This window comes from Pithys albifrons, chromosome 10, assembly GCF_047495875.1.
Source record: "Pithys albifrons albifrons isolate INPA30051 chromosome 10, PitAlb_v1, whole genome shotgun sequence".
In the NCBI taxonomy this organism is placed as follows: Eukaryota; Metazoa; Chordata; class Aves; order Passeriformes; family Thamnophilidae; genus Pithys; species Pithys albifrons.
The window spans coordinates 9,592,936-9,618,370 of record NC_092467.1 but is presented as its reverse complement, the minus strand read 5'-3'; the positions used below and the strand labels follow the sequence as shown (position 1 = coordinate 9,618,370).

Sequence of the window (25,435 nt, the reverse complement as noted above, 5' to 3'; positions counted from 1 at the left end):
TCCCACCGGGATTTTCAGCCGTTCTCTCGCACAGGGTGTGTAAATTCAGACAGCCACGGGCGCCACGCACAAATAGCAGCACCACCACGGCTGGGTCACTGCCCTGTCCCCCCAGACTGAGGCCCTGGAACAGAATGACAGAGGACATGCCTACTTATGTGGTTTCTCACCATCAGTCCCACAAGAACAGCACGCTAGGCAACCACTTCGTACTGAAGCATCGTTTATTAATCACCTCTATCAAGCACACATCTGCTCAGCAACGGTGCGTGACGGGATACAACAGCTGACATCTAACCCGAAGGGAGGCACGTGGTTACAGGATCCGGCACAGCGGGAAAAGTACTGAACCCGCTGGAAAGACTACCCAGGTGCAATACGGTGCTTAGGCTATGTTGTCAGGAGGCTGGAGACCAGTGAGAATAAAATTAGGAATACAGCTAGATCGGAGCTGACTTGTGCTTTGGCCAGTGATTTAAACACCTACAACTAAGGTAGGACTACGTAGGTCTGTGCCACACCAAGGGCTGTTGGGAGGGAGCAGCACAGACCAGGAAACCCAGCAAGCATCTGAGTGGAAAGCCTCAACACTTCTGCACCTCAAGCAGGCAGTAATCTGGAGATTAGGGAAGCCAGGTCCACCCAGGCACACACCACAACAGACACCTTGGATTGAATTACCATGCACACTTCAGATTACCTAGAGTTAAGAAACTCGTAGGTTTTAGCAGAGCTAAAACTCATACCAAGCCACCACTAGGTTGCTGAGACACCAAAATAGGCTTCATCTTGCGAGAAAAAGTCTTTGAAGGCAGAGGGTGAGGAATAACAATAAATGCTGCTAAATCTCCCTGTACCCCACAGCCTGCAGAGAGGTGAATCAAGTGACAGAACAGGGATCAGCATCTTAAGCTCTTGCCAGGAGGAAAATGAAAAGCAGCTCTGGGGTTTTTCCCCAGCTCAGTGCTCAAGCTTGGTCAATGAGTATCTGGAGAAAAAAATCTGGTAGCATCTTGAGGATTTATTTAACTCCTGTTAAAGCAGCTGAACAAAACCCCATCCAGCTTCTGGTGAGGGAGCTCTACCATGCTGCAAGAACGGGCTGTAGCTCCTCTCTTAAGATTAATCCTGGCACAGCTCTTTAGTTGAAAATCCAAAGCATAATTCTGATCGAAAAGTGATATGCTTGAAAGATTACAGAGCAGCTCATGATCCTAGAGAAATGCATGGGAGAACTTAAAAGACATTTAAGTTCTGCACCTCCATCTCCCTCTCCCGGTACTGTTGTAGGTGACAGATCTCACGTCCTGCAACCAGGGGAACTTCCTGTGTCCCCACATGGGCTGGCACTCAGTGGGGCAGGAACTCTTGGGTCTGTTCTTGCCAGCTTAATGCTGCTGACACGATGGCATTCAACATGTGCATGTCTGGACCAAAGTGCTTTGACCCCTGGCTTAGCCTATCAGGGACAACAACAACCAGAGCTGAGGAGGTCAGTCAATGCCTACTAATACTTTTAACACTGCTCTTCACTTAGTAAAAACCCTCACCCAGTTAATCACCCAATTCCTCCCAGACACTAAAAGGTGCTTCACTGCAAGGACAGTTAAATTAAAAGCAATGAATCACACACCCCATCTACACAAAGCTGGTTAACAGCTATTTACACCAAAGTAGCATCATTCCCAGAAAAATATGATCAGCAAATCACACCTTAAAATTCATTGTGGCTTTTTTTTCCCTGGCAAGCCCACCATCTCAAAGGCAACAGAAGAATTCAGAGATTGGTCCTTTCTCGGGGAGTTTGGGAAGGGCCACAGTAGACAGGACTATACACCAGCACAGAGTGGAACTCAGACTCGTGAAATGCTACAGACATTGGATCTTCTGACACACCACACACAGGGCAAAAAAATCAAGAGGAACTTTTAAGTGCAGGATTCCAGCAAGTCCAGCATCAGCAAGATGCAAACAGTAAACTGCAAGGTAATTCAGGTATTATGCCAGGGAAGGTCAGGGATGGTTCAGGCAGCTGCCTGCAACTATTTCAGCTGGAGAAAAGAATTCAGGAGGGCTTTCCTCCTCACTAAAACTGGTACCAGGGCCACAAGCCACCATCAGCCACAAGCTGGTCATCATCTAAGCAGAGCTGTTTCACCCTGTGCTCATCAGGAGTTAAGTGCCCACCCTGCAGAGACAGGCTCTGCTGGGTTACAGGTTTGGACACCCTGTGAAATACTGACTGCCTACTCCACACCAGCAGCTGTGCAAGCATTTGCCTGAGCACGGCAGCTACATGAGCAGAGCATGCTCTGTGGGGAGCAGTGATGCTGCTCGCCCAGGGTTTTTTCCCCAAAAGCACGTGGCTGTTTTCTCTTGATAGTGGGAAAGACCTTCTCCTAGCCAGTCTGATGACTGCTTAAGCCCTTTCCATACAGGATCTCAGATTGCCTCAGGCCCTTTGTGTCACCTATGAAGGACCAAAAGTGTCAGTGCTTCTAATCTACAAGTCCAATGGGTTAATGCAAAACCAAAACGCACAGCACAGAAAAGCCAAGCATGGGACCTACAACGGACAAATATTTGTTCTTGTAAGACTTGCAGGGCAGGAGTCCTGCTGAGACACAAAGAATACTGTGTGCTCTAGCACTCCTTTCCAAAAATGTCACCTAAAGACGCTTACATATTACAGATGATTTGGCATCAGAGCTCGGGAGTATCAGTGCCAGCACAGGGTATGTGCTAGAATGGCTCCACACAGCAGGGTTTTCACATCACCTCAGGCTACAAAGTGCTTACAGGTTGTGTGGGGACTGAGGCTGGCATTGCTCTGACCAGGTATCCACCATCAGTCCTGGCCTACCTCCGACATACAAACAAGTTGAGCTCCCCACAGGCAGTGGTATTCATGCCTCGCTGCCCTAGCCCAGACAGATGGCTCTGCTTGGATCGTGGTGACAGGGCAACCCCACAGACTCAGCAGATCTGATTTCACAGCCTCCATTTGCTCTATGTGATGAGAAGACTTAAAAGTCCTCCTGGTCTGGTTTAGAGAGGATGATGTTTTTGCTTCTGTATTTATTATAGGTGTCAACAAAAAGCAGGGAAGCCTTCCTCCTCTCCCTCCTCTCCCACACTGGAGAAGAGCTCATGTGTTACAGGAAAGCTTAACAGAGAAATTCTCTCCCTGGAGCCAAGTCCAGTGCTAAGGCCAAGACTTTAGCCTCACTTCAAATCACTGAAAAGAGCTTGCCAAGATCTGCTTGGCCTGCCAGGCTCCCACTGTCACTGCTCCTGCTACCCGAGCACCCGCTGGGGCAGAGCCACACCCCCCCTGTAAATGAGCAAGCACAACACACACACAAGCACACGCTGACAGCCATCCCGGCCTCCTCGGCACATCACAAAGCAGCAGTAAAGGTTTCAAAGCCCATTCAAGTCCTTTGCATCTCTCCTTCACAGATGACTCGAAAGCAGGGCTAGGAAGCTCTTTCGCACATTCAACTGTAAAACGTGAGGAAGAGGAGCAAGACAACTCTCCTGATTGTTGCTACTGCCTACAGCAAGTTTTGGTACAGATATCCTCTCTTATAGGCACTCAGTGGGTAAAACGTAGCCACAACAAACTTGCCATCAAAAATCTTTCCAGTCAGCACTTTTTGGGCAGCTTTGGAATCACCAGCATTTGCATATTCAACAAAGACCTGAAAGAGAGAGAGGAGAAACAGGACTTAAAGTGCACTATGCCACTCACTCCCTCCCCACCCCTGCAACTGGGAAAACCATTCCTGAACAAGTATTTCCCCTCCATCCTTGGCTGAGCAAAGACCATTGGAACTAAAAAGGAAGAAGCTGCACCTCTGAACTGGAATTTCATCTCCTGCTCCTCATTAAGGTGGAAGAAAGTATGATGATGCTTTTCATCCTCAGTATTTCCTCTCCTACCCATTGGCTTCTACCCTTCCACACCATATCCCAATTCCCCTGCTAAAGTTGTTTGGGCAATCTTACATAACCAGGAAGGAACCTGTGCTGTCCTTCAAAATAACCATCTATTTTTAGCACAGCCACCAGCCAGGAAATTTCCAGGCACCGAACAGCAGTTCTGCAGCATATGGAGTGTATGTAGGAATACACAGTCTCTTCCCTCCATTCACTTACTTGGCCTTTACCAGGATTCTCCTTTGGAATAAGCAAGGAAACCACCGGTCCATATTTCTGACACTCCTCCCTTATGTCTTCCAGGATATCTGAGAAAGGAAAGAGCTGGTTGTCTTTCACTTTGCAAACTAGGACGAGCCAAGAAACCAATGAAGGTGAAATGAACACATCAAGAACACTCAGTGGATGCACAGCCTTTTCCTCTCCATTTAAAATAAACCACCAGGAAGTGCCACAAAAAGTTGATGCTGTTTAATGGCCACATAACGAGATGGAAGTGTCTGAACTGAGGCTCAGGAACACAGCCCTGCAGGCAGCGAACCTCCATCAGCAGGGTTTGGAGCACATGAACAGTGCTTTTCCTTGCACACAAAGACTGGCCTCCCAGTAGCTAAAACATTTTGGATTTACGAGTGCCTGCCATGGCACTTAGAGCAGGGGAACTACAGTAGCTGCCACAAGCCTGTCTTTATGTGAGCAGAACCTGACATTTAAACTTGTATTCCTAGAGCTCTCTAGCTTTTGCCACTCACATGGATTTGACAACAAGCAGAAATGTAAATTTCACCAACATGCCTAGCCATCTATCACAGTTTAAGAGCTTCAGTGAGATATTGCAGTTCTCTGTTGCAATCCTGGATAAGCTCATTAGCAAATTTTTAAGGACGTGTGCTACTGGGCTTCAGAATCCTGTACACATCCAGCAGAAGCTCAGAGCTACAAACACATAATGAAATCTCTGGGCATTTAAACGAAGAAGCAAATAAAAATAAACCTCTTTTTTGTTTTTAAATCTGGGATTCTTCAAGAACTTCCTACAATCTCTGTGTTCTCTCTCCATCTCTTAGTCTATTCTCTGTTGGTGCAGTTGACCCACCTGGTACCACATCTCAGCTGAGCAGCTCTTGTCTGTTCTTGTGCCTATTAATTGCTCAGCCTCCTTACTCTCACATCCCCAGAAGCAAACAAAACAGAATCTGTAAGACAACGTGGCTATATGGGAATTGCATGGCTTGTACCAACCTTCATATTCCTCTTCACACTGCAGAGAAGCATCACTTAGAACATTTAGCAGCCTCAGCACAGGCGTGGGGAGCATCACCAAATCTTCGATATGGGGAGCTGTTTAACATCCACAGAATTAAAGAAAAGAAATCAAAGTCAAAGAAACAAGAAAACAGGAAGTTGACTCAATATACATTATGATACACAAGCACTTATTCCTCTTTTCAGTACAGTTTTGCTTCTCTGCTCTGTTAGCTGCATTTACAGTCTGTTCTCTGTTTCCAATTTGTCTTCACCTGTGCAGGAGAGACTCGTTCAAAGGGTTCAGTGCACTCTGCAATTATTCTGAGGCCAGCACCTGAAATTGGTTTTAAAATTAAGACTAGTTATGTCTACTTAGTTCAGTCTCAGAAATTGATATGACCTCAAGAGCCATGCTCGTTGAACAAACTACCCCACATATATGGAGATGTGAGATGATGAAAGAACTACTCTGGAACTTGCCTCTCCTGTTACTGCTACCAGACAAGCTGAAAACAGGCTGGCCAGCTTCTCTAACTCCAATTCTTAAGTTATACAATGGGAGAGGTCTCAGATCTCCCTGGAATACCTTTCACTTCTTCCCTGAACAGTGTCTAAACCTTCTCTCTTCAAAATCCAACTGCAATCCACTGGTTTGAAGACCACTACACAATCTTGCAACACAAGTGGGGAAAACTATTTGATTAGTTAAACAATGCAGTGCTGTAGAATCAGGTGTGGCCACCAGGTGGGTGAGCAGTGATCCTATAAACTTCACAGAAGCAGAAATAAAACCTTTAGGGCATTGGACCTGGGACACTTGGCTCGAGAAAACAAGCAGCTCCAGGATGGCCCAGAACAGTGCAGCAGAGATACCACTGTGGGAGAAGGAAACAGTCAAGGTGGAAAGGCTAATGGTAAACTATGAAGAGTCCCATATGATACCCTCTATAAACTCAAAGCTGCAGGGACAGTGTCACTCCTCAAGGAAAAAAACCTTGATTTCATGTTCCTGGACAGGACTGGCAGGCCACTCATGAATTTAAGATAAGGGAGCCCAGCTCGCAGTACTTAGAGAGTGTCAATGTGTTTGTTTTGGCAGCTACAGCAGCTGAACATAATAGCAGTACCTCACAGCTCTCACTTGACAGTGAGAGGGGAGAGAAAAGGGAAGTACCTTCAGTTCTGCAGTCTGAGCCTTCTAACCACGTTTGCAAAGTGGGCTATTATTTCCTAGGAAATACTTTTCCAAGCTAAGCACACAATGCATATGAGGGAGCTGACATCTCTGCCAGGTGCAGACAGAAGATGTTGATCTCACAGTGTGAGAAGAGATGCAAGGCAAGTACAGATGTTATAAATCTCCTCCTGCCTGACACAGAAAAGACCTTATGAAAAGCTTAAGAGTGCAAAAGGCCTTATCAGTCTAGACAATGCCAGGAAGCATTCAGGGCAGCCCTTTGAAGAAAAGCGCTGCCTTGAGCAGCTGGAACCAGGCATGTTCCAGCTCCAAGCAAACTTTTAGGACCATTCTTCCACAGGACTATTTGCAACCAAGAGACAGCACATGAACTGGGTACTGAAAGAATACTTAAGTGTCACCTTGGTCTTATATGCTGCCCCTTTTATTCACAGAACCATTTAGTTTTGAAAAGACCTTTCAGATAAAGTCCCACCCAGCACTGCCAGGTCCACCCCTAAACAATGTCCCCAGGTGGCACATCTACACATCTTCTAAATACCTCTGGGAATGCTGACTCCACCACTTCCCTGGACAGCCTATTCCAATGCTTGACAACCCTTTCAGTGAAGACAATTTTCCTAATACCCCTAGAACTCAGAGCCACCTGGTCTTCTTGTAACTAAGTGACGAATGCATTTCTTGCAATACTTTTCTGCCCTAGGAGGTACTTTTCTGCCAAGTCCCTCTACTTCTCTTCAAATGCCAGGTGACACCAAGCACACTGACAACACAGGAAAGAAGCTGATGAACTGCAAACTCAAGACTTGGCACAAGGAAAGCCATTCTCAACTGTCTTTGCTCTAAACAGAAAAGCTGTGTCCAAGTGAAAGGCAATGACAGATAATTTTCTGACTTGCTAGGAAAGCAACAGTAAAGGCTTCTTTGTGCAGACAAGCATAAGCACAAGTTTGGCAAAGAAAAGAACCAGAAAAGTGAACTAAGAAAAATGGAAGCTGTTATATAAACTCATAGCACTAACCACAGAAGCACCTTCCTCAGTACAGTTAGAGGTCTGTGTGTTTAAAAGTAGACCAGAAAGCACTGCCAACATACTATTCCCTCTGCTCTAAAGCAATACTGGCTGCAGGGTTCAGCCATGGAAAACAGCTTTGATTACACATTCCTAGTTTCTGAGATGCAAGTGAAGTTTGAAGACAGGAATGAGTTTGTTACCTTTAACTAATACACAGAAATACCAGTATCTATAAGAAGCAATATTTAGTGACCTTTGCTGCAAGGTACACCAGGATCTTAAGAAAATCAAGGCTAAGATTCAAGGGGAAATCCTAGCCCATCCAGAAACTGGATGCCTGAAGTGTTAATTTGTACTGCAGAAAAGCTGGATGCAGAGTTCTTCACGGGTGTTCTTGAAAGAAGACAAGCTCTGAAGGGACAGACACGAGCCTAAATGGAGATTTCAGCCTACCTTTTCCTGACCACCTGCAACCCACATGGGAGGTCCTGAGAAAACACCACTATTTCACTAAATTAAAGGGACAGATGAAAGTGACAGTGACATCTGTCTGTGACCTGCCACACAGGCTCCAGAAGAGGCAGGACAGTCCCTGCAAAAATAGGCTCACGCCTTGAGAATGCACTGGGACTGTCTGACCTGTGCACAAGCCACCACCAGCCACGGCCTTAGTCACTCACAATCCCAGCAACTTCTGAACTGGGAAACACTTGGCATGAGAAAACCCATCCACTCACCATAAACAGCACTGCACTCTTCAAAAGCACCTCACTGGTCACAATATTAGGTAATATCTTTGTTATTTCTGTCCCCTCAGATGAATGCTGCTGTCAGTACACTCATGGTCAGAATTAAATGAGAGTCCAAGCAGGTAAAAGTGACAGCCCATGGGACTGGAGAGGCCGGGCAGCACTGAGAGCACAGGCATCACTCTGACCTGCCTGCTGCGGTACCGCCGAGGGCTGGCAAGAGTCACAAAGGAGCAGCAAAGAGGCCTGAACCAGAAACAACAGTTTCACTGCAATCTGTGCTGCTTCCAGGACATGCTGAGAGCCCTAAGCAGGAGCAACACACACAGCTTACCAAAGGGAATGCTGAAGAATGGGCTGCACAAAGCCTTCTCAGCAGAGGCTCGCTTTCCTTGGTCACAATGAAGCATGCTGGAAAAGAAGACACATTTATGTTCTTGCATGGGACATTCCTGTACAGAGAAATTGCACTCAAGCTGGAAGCTAGTACAGAGGAATAGCCTGTCTTTGGGGTGGTTGTGGTACAAGAGTGAGAAGCACACCTTTCAATGTGCAGCTGAAGCACACCAGAAGGATGCCCTGAAAGCATTTTGGGTATATGACAGAGCAGGCTTTCCTTCTTGATGTCTCCCAGCACCAAATAATGGAAGGTGCTTATTTATAAGTTTACAAAGAACACAGCATGTTCCAGCACCACCTCCTCCAGCCATTCAGTCCACATCTCAGGCATACACACAGCCTCATGAAAGTGATCACACTCCAAGGTGCTCCCACATCTTTCCACAAATGGGATTTAAAGCAGCTAATAGCCCAGGGCTTGCCTGAGAACATGCCCTACCTGGCTTTACCAGTGGCTCCCAATACTATTTCTGCCAAGTTGTGTCCTCATTCACTCTGTAGCCTCAGAGCACAGTCACAGGACAGGAAAAACAATCCCCTTGGCAGACTTCTCAGGAAAGTTTCACAAGTGCATTTGAATCTTGACAGCAGTGGAAAGCAGCACTTTCTGCCCCCCTCCCTTGTTTCTGACAACACTTCCCAAAAGCAGCAAAGTCCTCGGTTTTCTCTAAATATAACCTCTTGGCTCTAAGTGCTAAACGCAGCAAATGATCAACATCATGACTGATACTCTTTACGTGCTTACTCCAAACTGTGCCAAAATCAGTGGAACCAAAACACTTCTGCTAATGCTTGCACTCCTCACCAGCACAGTGGGAGATTAAAAAAAAAAAAAAAACAAGTGTTAAGTGTGGGCTCTTAAGTTTCCAAGAGCAAGCCTACAGGCTTGACTGTACAGATGTTTAAGCAACAGCTAGCAAATATAAGATACCTTTTGATAAGGTCTCTGAGGTGATAAGCTGGAATGGCTGAATTGACCACCCCTTCACTGGCAAATATACGATCAATGATGGCAGAACTATTTGTCTGCAGAGAAAAAGAAACAGTGGTTAGGGAGGTAAAAACCAGACCAATGCAAACCTTGCAATATCCCACCATTTTCTGGACTGGATGCAAAGGTCTGTAGTACTGGAGGGTTTTGTGAGACATCTCCAATGCCTCATCTTTCAGTAACCTGAACACAGGCAGCATTCAGACATGCCAGTCCCACACGGCAGGTGGGTCTTTAAGGCTCTGGAACCTTAATCCTCAAGGCAATAGGATTAGAGAAACATCCTGGAAACACTATTTCATTGCCAGATGCTACCTCACAAATCCAGGTTATGAACCAGAAGCAGGAGGAGTTGTTAGGTGCAAGCACAAATGCTCACAGCAGCTCTCTCACACCCACCTTCCATTCCTGAGATTGGACTGTATGTTTCAGTTTCATTCCTGAGAACATTTCCAGTAAAACGATTCCCAGACTCCATAGATCCACAGCAGAGGTACATTCCGTCTCACTCTGGAGCCCTGCCTGCGCCAGGCAGTTCTGCAGCTCTGCCTCTGGAGCCCGATACCCGTCTGTTTGAATATATTTCACATCCTACAGGAGATCAAACATTCAAAGTTAATTTTCCAGAATCATGTTCTCCAGTCTATCATTAAATCAATTCAGAGATATCCTTCCAAACAGGGTGCTAAAATACTACTGCTAAATTGACAGAGAGCATTGTACAGCCTTGTGCAAGGCAGGCGGTTCAACTCCCTATACTGCTGTGCTGAGGAAAAAAAAAGACTGTCTGGAAGAGAAAATATCTCCCAGCAAAACAGCAGGCATCCTACTAACATCTGACCTCTCTGAAAGACAGCACTGTTGAGAGGAAGAGGCTGAATGTCACTGTAGACTGGCCCTTTAACCTCTCGTAAGTGCAGAAGATGCTAGAAATTTCGGGATAAGGGTTGAACATCCACACTACACTCCCACGCTGGCTGTATGAGAGCACCAACAGCCCTGTCTGAGAAGTGAGGATCAGTAACTGCTGCTATTATTCAAGTGCTGCTATTATTCAAGTGCTGATGTTCCCTGGAACAAAACATTAAAAGAACGAAGCATGGCTCAGACAAGGAAATTATCAAAGGTGCTTCCCACACACCTCTTCCTTCTCTCCCTCGCAGCCTCAAGTGCTGCAGCAATCAATACCTGCCCAGCTGCCGTGGCTGGCACAGTGGAAGAAAATGCCCACACACTGCCTGCTTCAAAGAGAACAGGAAATTACAGGACCACACAAATGCTGGCTGAAGGGGCTGCTCCAAAGGCTCCAGTCCAGACTCCTGCTCCCAGGCAATACCTGGTCAGTCAGCTGGTGGCTTTTGTCTAGCCAAGTGTCCAAAGACAAACTGCATGTGGCGTGTTTTTAACGTGGGAAGGCTTGTTTTAGACACACTGATGCAACTCAAAAGAATGACAGAAGAATATGCAAGCCTACTTCCTGAATAAGGCACAGGATTGGGAATTTAGTAGAAGAAAATAGTCAAACAAAGATTATCTGGTTCTCTGACTAAAAATACAGTTTACAGAAGACATTTTCTGGCAACAGAGCTCAAAAGTGGTTTATGAACTAAAAAAAAACCCAAAAAACCCACACACACAAACTGCTCATCAGTGTCCCTCCTCCTATCAGCAGGGAGCAGAACTTCCAGCATGGCAAAAGCAGCATTTTGGCAGCTCCACCAAACAACATCTAGAGACAGAGAAAACACCATGATAAATGGCACCAGCAAAAAGATGAGAACTTCACTCCTACAACCTAAAGCATTTTGAGCTGCAAGTGATTGAGACCTTGCTGTATGTACAGCCATTCTCTCTTAAAACAGTAATGTCAGGAAAATTATGTAAGTATAAGCTCGTCAGGACTGTCATAAATAAAAGTAGAATGGTCTTTGACCCAGATAAGGAAATCATGCATATGAGCTGCTGCCCAAGGCAGGGGTGGGCGGAGACACTGATAGCTGGTGCACATTCAAAACAGGGTCCGAAGGTTCACCACATACAGCCAGTGTGTTTGTGAGAAAGGGAAAAGGAAACTCAGCCCAAAGAAAGGAGATTGCAAGGAACCATGAAAACAAATAAAACATTTGATCACCTATTACAATGTGACTCACAGAGCAAGCAGCAAAACACATACTTGAATTAAATAAAAAATATCTGCATTACACACAGGACACCAGGAGCATATATTCTGTTGACAGACAGCAAGAGATCACCAGCACAAACTCAGCCAAGAACGTGGGAGAACTGAAGACAACATGGAGGAGTTAAGAAGTCCAAATATTAAAACCAGCTCGGGTACCAAAGAATTCACAGACAGGTCACCCACACAAACCCCTGATATTCACAATCAGTGAGCTGTACTGTTAATACCAGATAAACCAGTAAAAAAAAGTCTATGAATTTAATACCTCTAAAAGAGAAGAGTGCATAGACTAGGACAAGCCAGGACGAAGTTTGAACATAAAAAAATTCAAGCTCGCTTACTGGACTTACCATCCATCACCCAGTGATCAAAGGCAAATGTTCTATGAGACTACCTGATGAAAAAGCTTTACTGAGACTCCTCACAGGCTGCTACTGAGAGAGTGAGGGGTGAAAGCAAACTCTATCAAGCCAACAGCAGAACCTCCTGAGGCTCCCTGCTTCCATCAGAAGCCATGGAAGAGAAGAAAATGGACAAGGACAAACCCAGAAAACAGTAGTATCAAAACAAAAAAGTGACAGCAAGAAGAGAGAGTGGAAGCCCAGCAAATGCAGAAGCAGAGTAGAACAGGCAGAGACTGTCTGTGTCAGTAAAGAATGGACACCGCCCACCCACAACCAGAGCATGGGCTTGAAAGAAACATCCAGACTTCCTGAAAAAGGGAACTGCTGAAGATAGGATGAAGTACAGACAAGCACAAAGACACTGTCAGAGATAACACAATTGACTAGGGAAGCTGATGGTGAAGCTTGGACTACTAATACTCATGATAAGGGATGATAACAGGGAATTTACATTTCCAGCTGCTCCCACTTGTCTGACCACATAAAAACTAACAAAATTCCCAGGAAGCTGAGACACTACTTTTCTCAGTGCATCAACTCTGGAATTTGTAGCACAAAGGCTAAGACATAACAGAAACCAGAGACGTGTAAGGAGAATGGGAACATTAGCTTCTGTTTCGGGGGCCAGACAACATTTTAGCCTTTTCCAGGAAATCCTCAGCACCAGCTCAGCTACTACTCTGATCAGGTCATGCCAAGTCCTACACTCACTAGCTGAAAGCGTCACAGAGCCACACAACACAGAGCCATCTGCTTCAAGAGTAGTACAGTCCAAACCTGATTCCCCTCTTTGAAGCTAAGTCCAAAGTCAATGAGTTTAAAGCACTCCTCCTCTGCACTCCACAGGATGTTTCGTGGCTTGAGGTCTGCATGCACGTAGCCTTTGTGGTGCAGGAAAGCCAGGGCTTCGAGAACATCTCGGGCGCAGTGCTGGATCATCCACATGGAGCAGCCCTGGTTGCTGGAGTGCAGCAGCAGCTCGGACACGCTGATGTCCAGCAGCTCCAGTAGCAGACAGCGAGATGGGCCGTTCGCAGAGTAGTGGTTGGTGAACACGCCATACAGTGTCACTGCAGCGAGACACAGCAACAGGCATCAGACATCCCCTACATCACCTCTACACAGCAAGAGCTGCAGGAGGCAGCTCAGCCGTTTTGTAATGGGTCGTGTTCAGACAGATGGAGAACCAGCTTCAGAGGGAAGCACCAAAGCAAAAACAGCCATGTCACCTCCATGGGCTTCGGAGGACAGGTCAGTCTCACAACACCCCACCAGGCTTTACTAAAGAGACAGGGCTAGGTGCTCCTACTCAGGACAGTCTGGGAAATGAATAAGCAGGGTCCCAGTGGGCACACTGGATGTAGTGCCACTCTTTTTGAGACATGCCAATCTCTTCCTATGACAAGTCTTGCACAGGGGGAACCCAAGCTCTGTGTGGGTGTCCAGGTATATTATGGCATTAAAAACCACTTAATAGCAGCAGCGGGTGAACATGGGCACTTCCAGCAGCCATCTCTGACACACAGGCTTCCTCCCTTCCCAAGCTCATTCCCACTCATGGAGGCAGCCCAGGAGCTCCAGCCAAGAGCCAGGCAGGCCAGCAGGCACACACTTTGCCACAGACAGAATGGCTCTTGCCAGGGCAGCTCTGGCACCCTGCCCAAAGCAGGACTCAGGGGTGCCCTGCTGCAGTGGCCTGCTCTGTCCACCCAAAGGGTGATGCCCATCTTTCCTGCCCACCCTGGAGATGTCACCTGAAGACTCTCCTACCGGGAAGTGTTGGGATACCCAGAGCCCACACTCACCACAGCGAGGCTGCTTTGGGATGCCCAGGCTGAGGGCCCCCAAACCTGTCCACCCAGGGGTGCCAACCCCAAGGGGCAGGTTGCAGTGCCAGTGGGAGGGAGTCTGGGGGTGAGGATGCCTGTATTCCCAAAGGAGTTGGGGGTTCCCCTCCCTGGCTGGCAGGGTTGGTTTGGAGACATCAGTTTACCCTGGGGGAGACTTGTTTTGGGGGGACGGGTAGGGGCTGTAACAACAGAGGGTGCCTGTGAGGGTCCCTGAGAAGGGGTGTTTGGGGATCCGAGGGAGGATCGTGGGGTGCCCAGGCTGCAGGGCTGGGGACCAAGGTGCGGGTTGCCAGGACTCGGGGATGCCGGGGCTCGGGGTATGGGGATGCTGGGGTGCGGGGATGCTGGGGCTCGGGTGCGGGATACCGGAGGTGCGGGGGTGCCGGGGTTGCAGGGATGCCGGAGGTGCGGGGGTTGAGGGGATGCCGGGGCTCGGGGGTGCCGAGGTTGCAAGGATGCCGGGGCTCGGGGATGTCGGGGCTCGGGGGTTGCGGAGGTGCCGGTGGCGTTACCGATGTTGCGGTGCCCGCGGAGCTGCTCGAGGGCGGCGCGCTCCTTGCGGAACCCGTACTCGGCGCAGTCGGCGGCGGGCGGCCGGCCGCCGGGGCGGCGAGTGGGGCCGGGCCGCGGCCCCGGTGGCGGCACGAACTCCTTGACGGCGCCGGGGGGGGCCCGCGGGTCCCCGCAGCAGCGCACCCGATACACCGAGGCCGAGGAGCCGCTGCCCAGCGGCGCCTGCACCTCCCACAGCCGGCCCAGCGCCTCCAGCAGCGGCGGCGCCGCGCCCCACGCGCACCCCGACATGGCTCCGCGCCGCCTCACATCACGGTGGTGCCGCCGCCGCCGCCCCGCCGCTGTCCCGCGGGCAGCCCCGGGCTCGGGCCCGCCCGCCGCCGCGTTCCGGCCACCATGACACCGGAAGCGGGGCGGGGCGGGGCGGGGCGGGGCGGGGCGGGGCGGGGCGGGGCGGGGCGGGGCGGGGCGGGGCGGGGCGGGAACGGCCCCAGGCCGGAGCCTCGGCACCACCGGGACCGGTCCGTCCAGCACCCCCGGGGTCCTGAGCCTCGGCACCGCCGGGACCGGTCCGCACAGCGTTCCCAGGGCCCGGAGCCTCAGTACCGCTGCACCGGCGGGGTCTGGTCCTCTCAGGCCGGGCACAGGTGGGCCCCAGCACCCTAAGTAACCCCGGCACTGGCGGATCCCGGACCATCAGTACCCCTGGCGTTCGTTGTAGCCTCAGACTGGGTACAAGTGGACTCCTGCACCCTCAGTACCCTCGGGTTCACATCTCCTCAGCCCAGACACCAGCTAGAGCTCTTGACCCCTCAATGCCAAGCACACCAGGGCAGCCAAGTCCCCTCCTCAGCCTGGGCACCGCAAAACTGCCACAACACACCCCGGCTCCCCACCAGACCAGTCTCCTGGGACCCTGGGGGACCCTTGTGCAGCTGCCAGGCTGGTGCAGGGGGTCCCCACCCATCAAGCAACTGCCACATGTCAGTGGGTAAAAAAAGAAAGAAAATTTATTGTGCAATCTGTATCTTTTGACCCAAGTCACACACACCCCCTGACAACATAAACAGAGTGGCTGGACTAGCGGTGAGTGTGATGACCTTTCTCTTAAGAGGAAGGTTCCTTTGGGATTGTAGAGATGGACGATGCTGGTTCCTTAGAGAGGGGCTACAAGCCCTGGTTTCCATCAATGCTTACAGTGCAGCACAGGTCCAGGCAGCACACACATACACAGATCCCTGTCCGAGGCGGCACCTGCAGTGCACAATGTGATCACCTTGTACACAGTGTGTAACACCTGAGCACCAACCACAGGCTCTGTGCATCTGTGTCCCCTTCACTCTTGGGCAGGGTTTTTGCAGGGCTGAGAGCTGCAGAGCCCCAGCACAACCACAGCACCACCACGCTGACAGCAAGGAGATGGGTGGCTGCTCCCAGGCCAAAGGGATCATGCTCACAGTCTCCTGCAGCAGGGCAACATGGCTTTGGGTGATGGAAGACATTTCTTCGGCCCAACCGCTCTCCATGGCTCAGAAGGAGCTGCAAGCAGAGGTGCCCATCCATGAGCTCCTTGACTCCTCCAGCCCAAATCTAGGCTTCGGAGCTTTTCTTCTCAAAGTCACCTTTGTGGTGAGGGTGTGCATAAAAGCACTAAGCAAAAAGTTCCATCTCATAGCTGCTTCCTTGCACTGGCCCAGGGGTCCACAGACTGGCTAACCCTCCTGTAATCCAAGGGGATAGACTCACAGAGCAGTATCAGAGGACCATGTGGCTTCTTGTGTCCCAGTCTCGCCAAGACATCACTGTCCCAGGAAATAGAAGGGATTTGTGGCAGTGGCCCACACAGAGTGGGCTGCCTGCCTGGACAGGTCAGTCCCGTCTGTGATGGCGGGAGCAAGACCAGCAAACAAGCAGGAACTGAAAGGGGGTCTCACAGGAGCTTGGCTCCCCACCAGAGCCTGCTGACCTGTGCAGTCCTAGGTGTCCAGCCCTGCTCCCCACCAGAGCCCATACCATGAGAAGATCTCCTGCATCTGGGACACTGCTGCAAAGAGATGGCACTGAGCAGAATTACTGCCATGGGGTCGGTGCTTGGAGAAGGCCCTGGGCACATATGCCTTCCCTGGCACCAGACACTAGGGCTGGGTGAATCTGCTGGCACCCTGGGATGGGGTATCTGGGCAAGCACATGGCATAAGCTGGAAAATCCTCTGGACCAAGGCAGTCAGTGCAGAAATGGGGAACAAGTGTGAAATGCTCCCTCCAGCAGAGCTGATGGGGTTGGGGCAGGCTGGCACTTCTGGCCCCACACACTGTCTTGGTCCTCAGCTCATAATGACCCCTGGCTGCAGATGGGGTCATAGTGACACCATGGCAGGACATGAGCTTGGCACTGACCAGGGTGAACAGGCCCCGGATGGGTCTGCAGAAGCCATGGCAGGACAGGCTGTGCCCCTCCTGGGAATTTGGGGAGAAACAAGTTGTCACAGCTTTCCACACCCCACACTGGGGCAGCAACGGCTCCTTCCACCCTGGGGCTCCCCCCTCCCAAAATAAAGACCCCAATAACAGCAAGTAGCAACAAGAGACATGTTTGGGAGAGCCAGCCCCCACAGTGCCCCTGTCGTGGCTCCCTCACTGCTACTCAAAGGACAGTAAGTCGGGATGGGTCCCCTCCACCTCCCAGCTGGGAGTATGTGGCTCGGGCCGCCCTGTGCTCCCTGGTGGCTCATGCTCAAGCCCCGGTCTTCGTGAGGGCTTCTCTGTGGGGGGTGACATCTCAGTGGCCCTCTCACCCACTTGCCACTGGCTCTCCTGGCTGCCCTTATGGATGAGGTCGGGCACAGGTAGGGCACCACTGCTGGGCTCTGTGGTGCCTATCATGCTGGGCACCCCAGGGCATTCTGAAGGGGATGGGCCCCCAATCTCCAGTTGCTCTTCTGCAAGGTCAGGATGGTCTGCGGGAGGTGCTGGAGGCTCCTCTGTGCTACTCCTTGTGCTGGTGCCCTCTGGCTGTGGAGCAATGAGCATGTCCTGCGGGGTCTTCAGGGCACGTGGCATCCGCTTCCTGGTGATGGGAGGGGGAGGGTCCAGCCGAGGAAAGGCATCCAGCCCCACAGCCCTGCAAGCACAGAGACAAAGTCACATACAGTCCCATGCTGAGGCCCCTCCAGCCTGTCCAGTGGCCCCACCAAGGGGTGCACACCGCAGGATACTCACCCGTCCTCAATAGCCAGCTGTGCTGTGCCCAGCATGGCACCCACGCTGGCATTCACCTCCATCACTCCCACACTCCCAGCTGGCTCCTTTCGGCGCAGGAGGTCATTCACCTTGGCCCCCACGGCCTTGCCCAGGTTGCGCAAGTGTTGGCTGCTGGCAGGGCGGGAGTGTTGCAGCACAGTGCCCACCGAGGTAGGGACAGGCTGTGGCCGTGGGGCAGGTGCCGTGCTGGCACTGGCATTCTCAAACATGCTCTGGTCCACTGGAGGGGGAAAGGGAACAGAGAGGGAGTGTAAGCCAGGCTGGAGGGAGGATCCCAGCAAGGACAGCTGGCCTGAAGCTGCCTGCCAACAGCATGGGAATATAATCCTGGGGACAGGGAGGCTGCTCCTGCAGCCCTGCAGAGGCTGTGGGCAGCAAGGACATGCCAGGGCTGCACAGGGCAGTGCATGCATGGGAGACAGCATGGGGCAAGACATGGTAGCAGCGAGCCCAGGGCTCCACGCTGGCACTGCCAGCACACTGAGAGCTTCTCTTACCTGACACTGAGCGACTTGGAAAGCAGGTTGTGGAAAGAAAGAGAGAGAGCATTTACCAAGGGAATGGCAAGGGGAAGGCCTGTCCCTCTACGCCACCAGGTGAGATGTGCTGCCCACCTTCCACCTGGACCTGCCATGCTACCTTGTATAGATGGGACTCACATGGGGTCATGTCACCAGGCCCTGGCAAAGATGCAGGAGCTTCAATGGGGGCATCCACAGCCTGGGCTCTGCACTGCCCACCCCACCAAGGCTCTATCAGCCCAGCCCGAACTGGGTCTGTGTGGTGGGTGGCAGTAGGTGCTTTCTGGGGACCCGTGAGTTTCTGCAGTCACACCCCACCTCGGAGCTACACTGGTTTCTCTCCCATGATTTCCTAGCAAGAGTTCTTGAAGCTGCAGGTGCTGCCCCTGGGAGTGCCAGCTCAGACTCCCCATGGCTGCCCCCACATCAGTGTAGTACTCTGTGTGATGGCTCCAGCCAGCTGTTGGGTGAGCCTGGTGCTGCCAGGGCCTCAGTGCACATCACTACCCTGTGCACAGCTCTACCTCTGCATCCCAGGGGCACATACTGGGACAGAGCCAACCACATCCACATTCCATGGAGACAAAGAGGAAGGGTTCCCAGCACCACTTCCAGCTCTGGTGGAGGCCAGACTCTTACAGGGACTCCCAACTCACTGCAGGCCCTTTCCTCTGAAGACTGTGGCCCTACTACCGTGCTGAACAGCAAGTTCCCTGTAGCATCTACCAGCCCTGGGGTTCATCCTACAGCTACTTCATAAGCACTAAAGGAGCTACACAGCAGTGCCTGGGTGGCCTCTTCTCCAGCCTGGACACCAGCCCCCAGGAGTGTGAGCAGCCTGACAATCTCTTGGAGAGCATCTGCTCCTCCTCTGGCTCCTCCAATGACCCTCAAGCCCCTGAGAGGGACAGCCTGACGAGCAGCAGAGCCAGCAGAATCACAGTCCAGGACATCCTCACTGCTTCCCAGTGCCAGCCTGTGCTCCAGCATGGGTACCAGTGCATGTTGTGCTGCCGCATCTTCCCCACATTGTGGTTGGTCAAGACACACAGCTCCCAGAAGGGCTACAGCTGCAAGGGGTTCTACCGCAGGCTCAGGGCCCTGAGGGAGCAGGAGCACAAGGCTCAGGAGGCTGCAGCCCCCAAGGTGCCCATGTAACCCCACCAGCCAGGCAGCTGCCACGGGAGGGCACTGCTCAATCACTCCTGCCAGCGGCAGAATAAATTGTTTTAGGATCAGCCAGCCCTGCGTCTGTGCTGTTCTTCCCTATGAAACACTTCTGCCATCCTTTGAGAGACTCTTCCCTACTTCTCCTTCCTTGGAAGACAAAAAACTCCTGAGCTCCTGAAAGTGCCGCTTGGCAAGTCTGCATCTCCATGGGGAGCTCTGCAGATGCCATGAACCCCCTGGCACCCTCAAGCTGTTGGGTCAGCCCTGAGACAAGCCTGCACTGTGTAGTGGCTGAAGGGGAAGACTGAAACCCCTCTACTCTCAGCAATATTCAGGGCACCTTACTCTTCTCATGGATAGCCTGTGGCTGACACCACAATAGGGGTCCCACAGGGGAGTAGGCTTAGGTTGGAGGAGGTCTGTACAAGGCCACAAGATGCCACTGCTGGTGCTGGACCCACTATGGAGGGGGAAGGAAGTATAGAAAGAGAAAGAGTCAGTGAGAAGAAAGAGACAACAGAAAGCCTTGAGAAATAGAAAGATTTATTTAGCAAAAGCCAGTTGACTATAATGACAACACCCAAGGGTTAAGTGCACTTACATTGACAGATTGGTTTCCCAGATAAAGTCAACAGTTAGTAATACGACAGTTGTAGGAAAAGAAAGGACAAAAAATATAGCTATAAATCCCCTGTCAAGGTCCATAATAAAAGTGAGAGGCTAGAGAGGCATCTTGGAGGCAGCGCTGACATAGGAGGAGAGTCATTCACACATGTACACCTGTGGTGCGGCATGATGCTGGCAGGGTCCCATCTGGCTCCAGCAGCACTCACTCAACCTGTGTGTGTGGAGCAGGGATGGACCGGAGCAGTGTCTCAGGAGACAGCCCCTCCCTGCCTGCTTTCTGAGGTAGCCCAGCCTGGAAAAGACCTCTGGCCTACTGCTGCTCCTCCTGGGCTCTCCCTGCATCTGGCCTGGGTATACACCTGAGCTCCTGCTGTCTCATCTCTCTTGAATGATCTGTCTGCCCACATGAAAACTCCTCTCCAAGTTCACCCAAGCATCCCTACCCTCACTGTGTCATGTCCTGTGTGTGCTGCCATACCCACTTCTTCATTCTAGCTGGACCAGCCTCCCACTCCATGCTTTCACCTCCAGCTATCTGCAAGCTGGCAGATGGGATGTTGGGGCTGGCATACTGCTGTTCCCACAGTGGTGTGGGACAGGGCATATGGAGGTAGTGGTGGCCAGAGGACAGGAGCACCCATGAATGAAACAGCACCCTCTCCCACTCTGTCCCTACTGTGACTGGTGAAGGGGCTCCTCTGGACATTAGAGCACTGCTGGAGACACTAAAATATGTTCCTCCTTCCTTCCCGCTAGGACTCTATAGCTTCTCAGAGCATCCAGCCCTGTACTGTGATGGAGGGTGCATAGCACAGCTCATACTGACCCAGGAGGACTCATCCACACCTCACTCCTCAGCAGCCCTCAGTCACAAGGGGACCTGGGCAAAGAGAAGTGATGGACCTCCTCAGCAGCCAGGCTAAGCCCTGGAGGAGAGCAAGAGCTGGTGTCAGCCAGGAGTTAGTTGCAGGCAGATCAAGCAAAGACAGAGCTGGCAAAGATAAGAGCAGCACAGAAGCAACAAAGCAAAGCAGAAGCAGGATAGGAGGGAGGATGGGGATAAAGACAACTGTGCTAATCCCCACCTCATCAAGTGTTTCCATATGGAGCAGGGCGGACATCAGGACTCCCTTCAGTTGTGGCCTCCTAAAGGCACCAGGCAGGTGATAAAAGTGCTTGTAGAAAATAAATAACCTCTGGATCCCTTGGAGGCCCCCACAGATGGCTTTTAGCCATGAGCATCTTGGGGGCTGGTGGGGGATCCTAAGATCTTGGATCTACTTTTCTGGAGGGTGCAAACCAGAGATGTGATAAAGCCCCTCTGCAGACACAAGCAGTTCACTCCCCATTGAGGGGTGGAAGTGTGCTAATCCCTGCGGATACCAATGCCAGCACCACAGGCCCCAGTCCTGGTCTAGGGGAAAACAACTGCTTGGAAATGGGAGGGTTTGTCTATAAAGCAAAGCAGGGAGTTTGTGGGGATGGGCGTGCGTGCAAGCAAGTGCTTGAAAAAGTTACTTGAGAGCACCATAAAGACTTTGAAACCTGGCAGGTGTGCCAAAGAGCTGAAGGATTAGATGATGACAGGGAGGACACTCCATAGCCCACTGCTGCATGCCCTGGCTCCCTGCTCCACACTGAGCTGTGCCTTCCTCTCTGCTCCTGGGAGAGGAGCATATGTGCCTGCATGCCCTCCACCTGCCTCAGGCTGGGACAAAACCTGTCCTGGAAGCACCACAACACCCTGTAGGAACTGCCTGCACCTGGCCAGCCTGCACAACCTCATCTCACCCCTTCAACTCCTTTCCAGACTCATCCTCACTGTTCCTCAATGCCTCATCTCTCATTCACAGACCCACTACAACAGTGCACTGTCACCAACCTTAACATAGCAAATCCCTGTGTCTCCCACTCTGTCCACCACACAGAGAGCCAGACCACCTGTCAGCCACTCTATTCCTGCTCACTGCCCTCTCGGTCCTTCTCGTCCCCATTCACTGCCCTATGCCTCCTCTCTTACTCCCTCAGAAAAACCCTTCCTCTGCTCTACTGTTTCCTTAGCAGCAGCAGGGACTAATCCAAAAGGAAGTCTCTTGTTTCTGCCTCAATTTGTGGGGGGATGGGGACCGGGGGGAGCACAAGAAAGCTGTCAGTTCACTGTCTGCTGAGAAGCAGGGATGCTCCAGCTCAGCACGCAAGCCCATGCACGCTAGAGCAGAGCACACCCGGCGCACTCCCTCGGCACGACTCCATCCTCACCTCCATGCTCCTTCTGACTGGGTGCTGGAAGCCTCACTACCTCTCCTCCACCTCCCCCTCTCCGGGCTGACCTGTCCCTGCCAGGGCCACTGGGCTACGGCCAGGGGCTGTCTCAGCTCCGGCAGGTCCCGGCTGCTCCGCACCACCTCCTGCTGACCCTCCTACACCGCAATCTCGTCCTCCAGGCTGTCGCCCAGGTCCTGCCTGGGCTGGACATGGAGCAGGCGCGGCGGTTCCTCCTGGGACCAGGAGTCACGCTCCTCGCTCTCGTCCGTGTTGGACTCGTACTCAGAGGCGATGCCCGACTCACGGAACTTGATGAGCTCCAGGCTGCCCAGCGCTGGCTCTGGGGCAGGCGGCCCCGAGTCCGGCAGAAAGCGGTAGCACTCCAGCTTCACCAGACAGTCATTCCTACCTATGGGGCTGCCCAGGGTGCTGGGGAAAGCTGAGCTGGGGCCCAGCGGCGGCGGGTGGGTGTCCTCAGGCTGCGGGGTGGTCGGGTCGCAGAGAACGGGGAGGACGTTGGAGCGGAAGGTGATCTCCAGCAAACTGTCCTGGGAGCCTGCTGCAAGAGAAGGGCATGGCTGAGAGGCCCAGCTTGCCTGGGCATTTCCTGGCTACCATGGCTGGTTGCTCACTGGCCATTGGAGGACAGTCTGGGGCCGTTTGAGTGCCAGCCTCCCCACTGCCACAGTTCAGAGTGGCTTATTTGATGTTACTGGTGCCAGGAGCTGCTGCTGGCCAACAAAGAGCCAGTTTTGCAGGTCAAAAAGTTAACTGTCGCCTACTCCAGATCCTGCAGGGAGCTGATGGCCATATCTGCTGGAGAGGAAGGTCAAGTAGGGGCTCTTGGGCAGGTATGGAGCTGGCCTAGAGCATGCAGCCACTGGGGAAAGCAGACATACAGCTGATGGAGGTAGTTAAGTACCTGTCCATACAGCCCTCCCCTTCTAAATGGCATGTAAGCACCCTGCTGCACATGCACAAGCCTAGCTAGAAGGGCACAAATATCCCTCCAAACAAAATGACTGGAAATGCACAAAAAACCCCCAAGAGAAACATCCGCATGCATGTTCCCCACAGCCCTGGCTAGATGCGAGGGGAGAAGAATGGGCAGGAACGCTTACTGGTGGTGTTCCCTGCCAGCTTCAGCTCCAGCTCCTGCACCTGTTTGACCAGGAGTGAGATGTGCTGCAACAAGTCCTTGTTCTGGAGCAGGAGCTGGTGTACACGAGCCTGGGCCTCCAGCCGTGCTGCTGCCTCTGCTGCCAGCTGGTCTTTCAGCAGGTGGACCTGTGGAACAGAGGAGAATGGATGAGTGTGGGGAGATACTGGTTGAGAGTTGTGGGCTTTGACTCTGGTCACCACCACTCATCTACTAGGGCTCACCAGCATCCCACCCAATGGCGTGATGAAGAAGCAATTCCCTGCAGGTGCTGCAGATGTGATGGGGAGTGCGCTGCAGGTGGCAGTGCCACACCAGGGCACACTCAGCTCATGGTCCCCTGGCCTTTCTGATGGCAGAGCTTGAGGCAAAGGGGGGCAGCACTGACCAAACTGTCAATCACACACATGCACGTGCTGTGGATGCACGAGGAGAGGGCAGCCTAGGAGGAAGCCAGACGGATGCAGAAGAGAAGACACACTCGATCAGCTGGATGGTGCTGTGGGTGCACAAGGGCACAGCCATGTATCACAGCTGGTCCTGGTCAAGCTGTCTTTTTGGGCAGGTTTCATAGAGACTGAGTTCTGCCAGTGGTGTCTGTCGCAAGCAAGGGCTGGAATAACACAGGTGGCAGGATGCTGTTGGGGTGTGGTGGCTCTGGGGATGTGAGCTGCTGCTCACCCCAGCCCTGGGAAGCAATGCCTGGATGTCAGTCTGCAGGAAGCCCATGAGCAAGACCACCACTGATTTCAGTGTAACTACAGATATGCAAACATCTATGTTCCCAGCACTGTGTCCCAGAGGGCAAACAGCCAGGAGCTCCTGCCCAGGCAAGCTCTCTGATCTGAGCTTGAGCAAAGAGAGCCCCAGAAATGTATTCTTGACAAGGGACAGCAGTTGCCCAGGGACCATATTGGCTCAGCACCCCTTCCGGGCACCCACCCTCAGCTCCTACAAGTGCTCCTCTCTCCAGCAAGGCTTGAGCCAGCCAGGCTTATGGGGAACCAGGAAAGCACATATTTACAACAAGCAAAAAAACCCCAAAACCCTCAAATAACCCCACCAAACACAAAAGGCAGTTTTACCTTAGCCTAGAAAGTGACCTTGAGGAAGAGGAGGGAGTTCTCTGTATCTGCCAAGCTGTGAGCTTCTGCTGTGGCTGCAGAGTCACACACCCAGGGGCCACCTGACCACCTCAGTGGGTACCAGGAGGCAGTGCCAGGTGTGCTGGCAGGCAGGTGCTGCCCAAACACAGCCAGTGAGGTGTCAAGGCTGGGCAGAGTGGAGCTGAAGCACAGTGAGCTTGTGGGTAGCAGGAGGCTAGGCAAGGGGCTGGGATTTGCAACTTTCCATGAAGTCAAATCAAGGGCAAGAGGTGTAATATTTTACCTTCTGAGCAGGCACTACCCTTTTGGATTGTGAGCAACACTATACTTGGGCAGACATAAAGGATCTCCTGAGGATGCAGGTCCCTCTTCCAGAAAGGAAAGCAACTTCGCAGTCTACGACCCTAGAAAGCATGTGGGCTCTGGGGCAGCAACTTGATCAGAAGCACAAATACTGATTTACTGATGCAAGAGCAGGAAAGCCATGGGACAGCACAAAAAGGCTGTTGGAGACCATCACTCAGGCCCGGCCAGGCCAGGAAGAAAGTTAAGCAATTGCAGAGAGCTCTGTGAGGGGTCAGTGAACAAGTAAAGCTCAGGCAATGAGTTGGATAAGGCAGCCAGAGTTGCTTAAATGAGAAATAGGTGCATGGACAGTGAGCTGCAAGGCCAGCCACAGAGCCCGGGCAGCAGTCAACCAGGGTGAACACTGAGGCCAGGTTCTGGCAAGCAGAAGGGCTGAAAGCCCAAGAAAAAACCTGGTGGCCCACAGACCTAAGCACCTCATCTTTTGTGATGGGCCCAGGCAAATTGCCACTCCTCTCCTCTTGCTGCA

The 25,435-nt window shown here is 51.9% G+C and overlaps 3 protein-coding genes across 7 annotated transcripts in view; 1 reads left to right on the top strand and 2 right to left on the bottom strand.

Annotated features, from left to right (window-relative positions):
• Positions 1–206: 206 nt before the first annotated feature.
• Positions 207–14,906, bottom strand: UHMK1 (U2AF homology motif kinase 1). The gene is made up of 8 exons (XM_071565027.1): positions 14,491–14,906; positions 12,906–13,198; positions 9,942–10,133; positions 9,483–9,577; positions 8,487–8,563; positions 5,185–5,283; positions 4,162–4,250; positions 207–3,704 (listed from the first exon to the last, which is right to left on the bottom strand). The coding sequence occupies exons 1-8, from the start codon at positions 14,780–14,782 to the stop codon at positions 3,558–3,560; spliced, it is 1,284 nt and encodes a 427-aa protein (XP_071421128.1). The 5' UTR covers positions 14,783–14,906; the 3' UTR covers positions 207–3,557.
• Positions 14,907–15,485: 579 nt separating this feature from the next.
• The window catches only part of NOS1AP (nitric oxide synthase 1 adaptor protein), a 43,361-nt gene continuing 33,411 nt past the window's right edge, over positions 15,486–25,435 (bottom strand). For 2 of the 5 annotated variants that reach the window (XM_071565214.1, XM_071565216.1), the window contains exons 9-12: positions 23,457–23,622; positions 22,745–22,894; positions 17,711–17,972; positions 15,486–17,612 (exon numbers count right to left, since the gene is read on the bottom strand). In XM_071565214.1, coding sequence (XP_071421315.1) covers positions 17,132–17,612; positions 17,711–17,972; positions 22,745–22,894; positions 23,457–23,622 — 1,059 coding nt within the window. In that variant the 3' untranslated portion in view covers positions 15,486–17,131. Of the gene's footprint in view, positions 17,613–17,710; positions 17,973–19,969; positions 22,895–23,456; positions 23,623–25,435 lie in introns of those variants that run through there. The other 3 variants (XM_071565217.1, XM_071565218.1, XM_071565215.1) reach the window with 2 other exon arrangements.
• Positions 18,176–19,431, top strand: SPATA46 (spermatogenesis associated 46). The gene is made up of 2 exons (XM_071564874.1): positions 18,176–18,180; positions 18,951–19,431. Exons 1-2 carry the CDS (start codon positions 18,176–18,178, stop codon positions 19,429–19,431), a joined length of 486 nt encoding a protein of 161 aa, XP_071420975.1.

Bases quoted from the DNA above. Each gene is read 5' to 3' on its own strand.
- UHMK1 (XM_071565027.1), bottom strand. From the start codon at position 14,782: ATGTCGGGGTGCGCGTGGGGCGCGGCGCCGCCGCTGCTGGAGGCGCTG. The intron at 13,199-14,490 runs GTAACGCCACCG...GTCTCGCTGCAG, and splicing joins CCGCGGGCACCGCAACATCG to TGACACTGTATGGCGTGTTC. The intron at 10,134-12,905 runs GTTTGGACTGTA...GATCTCCTGTAG, and splicing joins GCTTCAAAGAGGGGAATCAG to GATGTGAAATATATTCAAAC.